A 3,930-nucleotide genomic window follows, 5' to 3' on the forward strand; every position below is an offset into this window, starting at 1 on the left:
TCAGGACAGGACGGCTGGCACCGGCAGAGGCCGCACTGCCATACTGACCACTGTTGCCAGGGAAGCTGAGGGCGTTCGCCATGAGAGGAGAGCCGGGGGACTTGGGCGTGAGCAGGACGTACTCAGCCACCTCCCGGGGCAAATCCTCCATCTCCGCGGAGGAGGACGTGGACGAGATGGAGCGCAGGCGTAAGGACGGCATGCAGAGATCGTCGCTGCTCCCGCGAACGTGAGCGCCCATGGCCATGGTCCTGGGAGAGGGAACCATTAACCGCATCCCCAGGCTCGCCCCAAGGCCCAGGGTGCCTCTGCTGAGTGAAGGCGCGCCAAAGGAAAAGGCGGGACATTCCCGACTCGCGGGATCGTAGCTCGGCGAGTGCGACGGAAGGCTGCTGGTGGGCGCCTCGGCATCGTCCGAGACCACCCATGCTTCCCTTTGCGTCGCAACGGGTCGCCTACACTTGGTCCCTTCGCTCTTCACCTCCCTCCCCGGGCTGGCCACGACCCTCGCCTCCTGTTTTTCCAACCCTCCGTTCGCGCCTTCCCATTCCGCTTCCCCCACGCTCTGCTCGCCCCCTTGGCCCTCCGAGTCCAGTTCTGGTCGTCTCTCCTGGTCACGGAGGCCCATATTGGGGACCGAGTCGCGGGTGCCAGGGGGGTTCGCACATTCCGGGACACCCGGAAAAGAGAAGGAGGGCGAGCTAGCCGGGCAGGAGGAGGAGAGGGGCGCCCCACCACAGGGAATCGGGGAGGGAGCAACGGCGGAGGTCGGGAGAGAAGACTGGGTGGCCGTCTCCTCTGTGGAGCTCTCCGACGACTGGCCCTTCATCGGATAGAGCTGGGGGCTGGGGGGTCGAGAGACCATGGGCGAGTTCATAGGCGAGGCTGGGGTCGACGAGGTGGATGGCGAGGGCCCTCGACACCGGTGTGGGTGCGTCGGCTGCCGCATTGTCCGCGGGCCTTGCCCATGCTTTGGGGCATACTGAGAACGGCCTTCCTCAGGGGAGAGACGCGTGTCCGGCCCTCCCTCCATGGTGCCCGGGAGGGTGACGATCCCCGCTTCGCGAGCCAGGCGCATTCGTGTCAGCTCTTTCAGCTCCTGCACTGTCAAACTGTGCGGCAGACTGCTGGTGGGGATGCTGCTGTTGCCGCCGCCCCTGGAGGACGCCAGACCGGGGCTGGTCCCACGGTTGGTGCTTGAAAGGCTTTGCGCGTCGCTTTCGAGTGAGGAGGGAGATGTACTGAGCTGCCCGCTCCCACTGGCTCCCGCCTCCCAGGGGGTCGAGGTGGAGCAACCCGCTGTCTTCTTGTCAAGACGACAGCCAAGGGAAAGGTCTAAGCAGGCCCGGTCTGTCCCACAGGACACGCTCGAGACAGCCTTCTCTCTGTTCTCAGACTCCCTTTTGCTTTCATTCCTCAGGCCAAGAGGGGTACCGTAGCCGGTAGGGCAGCTGCGGGTGCTCGGACCCTCGCGTGACTCCAGAGCTTTCTCGTTCCCGCCCATGCTTCCACCAGGAGATTGTTGGACCAGGTCGTGAGTCGATATCCCTTTCAACGAGACAGCCGTGTGCGAATGAGAAGCCCTCGACAAGGTGGCGGCTTGCGAAACCAGCGGATGAGTCCTGCTAAGCCCCGGCAGGCTGGGAGCCGCACGCGGTGCAGGCTCGTCCTCCTGAGAGAGGCCCGTGGAACGCGGAGTTTGATGCGTTGCGTGTGGCTGCGAAGGGGGTTGACACAGCTGAGCCATGCGCAAGGCCGTTATTTGCTTTAGCTCTTGAACCGTTATGCCCGACGGCAATGTCCCCTTCGACGTGAGCCCATCAGCCTGGGCGAGGCCATGGCCGCGTGATTGGCTTCGAGGACCCGCCATCATGTTACCAGCACACAGGAACTCCCACTTCTTGCGTCGGTGCCTCCGGCGATGTCCTTTGTTTGCTCAATTGGTATTTTAAGGATGTGGAGCCACAGGCGACGACCTGACGAGCCCTACAAGTCCTTTTTTCAGTACGTGTGCACCTGTGATTTGTCTTTTTGACAACTATAGAACCCACAAACTATTTAAGCCTGTCGCAAGGTCATAGGGATATGGTGAACCTGTGGTAGGAAAAGAAACTGAATCATGAAAACTTTCATTCTGAAAAAAGAAGCGCCTCCTTTCGTCCTGAGCGATGCATGCTCGAAACGCCGGCACGAAATTTGGTCGGAGTCCACAAGCCCGCCGCGAGCGTCAAAGGACTCGAGTCCCATCACAATTAAATGTGCCAAGCACGCAAAAACACACATGTACGCTACGGATGCTGGATAAAGCCCGCGATTCACCCCAATTTCAAAGACAGTGGGCACGGAATCCTTAGTGTTCCGGTTCCAAGCGAAGAACAAGAATGACCGGCGGCCGAGAGTGCTGCGGACACGACCACATAGATGTCGCACAAGCCCTCCACCATGCCACATGTAGCATGGCTCACGCATTACTAACGGAAGAAGTGTTTTAAGGTGGCATGCTGGGCAAAGACCGCGGCTGCACCGTCGCATCTTTGTGATTTCGTTCGTCCAGTTTCTCGGAGCATCACCTCAACATCGAGTCACTCAACAACTAACTTTGCATGCGCGTGACGCATGTCCTTATGTATATGTGAGAATTTCACCGCGAAAGCATCATGTGGGACCGTCCCGTACTCCAGCACACGACATCGTCTACCGAAGTACTTGGGTCCGCAATTCTATATATTTTTGCCTTGTCATACCTCTTGCGGGGCATTTCTGTGTCAGCCATTCTCAAGTGCAAGAACAAAAGAGCGAACACGAACACCGCGTCGCTGGAAAGTAGCAGGCGAGGGCAGAAACGCGTGTCGTGCCCGGTGTGAACTTGAAGACGGACACCTTTTAAGACAAGCAAGTAATAACGAAGCACTGAAGGTGGTGCGGAGCCGTCAACGGTGGCTAATTTTGGTCATGTTTTCGTCATCATGAGACCAGTATGCTACATTTGAGCATTATAATGACTGGAACGGCCTTCCCCTCGTCCCTCTTCTCTGCCTTATCCGCCATGACAGTCATTCGTATCACTTTTTCTTTTGTTTTTCTAAAAATACTCATTTTCTTTTAAACATGCATTTTGTTGAGGAGAAACATAGACTGCGATACTTTTCCCGCGGGATCTCCAACTCGCCCTCCTCGTGTTCTCGTCTTGGTTCCTCCCAAACCCCATCCCGCGTCGTCGAGGTAAGCCGCCGTTGGCCGTCATTGTTTCTGCTGCTGCTCCCTACTGTTCTTTCCATCCCTATGTAATATGATTAGAAAAAATTAAGGACTGCCTCCACGCACCAGGCCCCTCCGGCGTTCCAATCCCACAACCTCCCAGTCTCCCTACCAAATATCGCGTATCCCCCAGTTTGCGCGGGCACGTGGCTTGTTTGATTCCGAAAAGAGCGGCCAGGAAGAGACATAGGGATCCCACCACTATGTAAGAAATTCCCAAGAAACTATTGGCGCCGCCGAACCATGACACGGTGGACACGACCAAGTGTTTCCTTCCCGAGAAGGACACCACCTCAAATCCTGGGCGACGGGCCGCCGGGAAGAGAAAAAGGGAAAGCATTTCAGGGCCGGGGGCTGATGGATACACCCGGTCAGCAATATAAGAGAGTCGACCGTGGCCTCCGTCCCCCAATAGCCCGGCTCTTCCCCCTTCGTCCCGCCTTACCGGGGTGCACCGTGAAGGAGAGCTGCGTCCCCGCGGGCAAGTCCTGGTCAATCTTGCCGTAGAGCTTTCGGAAGGTCGGCAAGCCCGCCGTGCGCATCCAGACGATGAAATGCTCGTTGGTCACGCCCTGAGGGAGGAAGGGAGGGTGGAATTCCGGTTAAAAGGGCGCTTTGGTAGACTGTCGGGCCTGCGCCGGCAAAACAATTACCACAATACTGGCCCCTTGT

The 3,930-nt window shown here is 58.0% G+C and overlaps 1 protein-coding gene across 1 annotated transcript; it reads right to left on the reverse strand.

Annotated features, from left to right (window-relative positions):
• Positions 1-7: 7 nt before the first annotated feature.
• NGA_0475300 (uncharacterized protein) lies at positions 8-628 on the reverse strand (the record flags this gene model as incomplete). The annotated part of the gene is made up of 1 exon (XM_005853648.1): positions 8-628. A coding segment is annotated over one exon (621 nt), but the record flags the coding sequence as incomplete, so codon positions are not given.
• Positions 629-3,930: the final 3,302 nt, after the last annotated feature.

The sequence above is a fragment of the Nannochloropsis gaditana genome (assembly GCF_000240725.1).
Source record: "Nannochloropsis gaditana CCMP526 unplaced genomic scaffold scaffold795, whole genome shotgun sequence".
NCBI classification, from domain to species: domain Eukaryota; class Eustigmatophyceae; order Eustigmatales; family Monodopsidaceae; genus Microchloropsis; species Microchloropsis gaditana.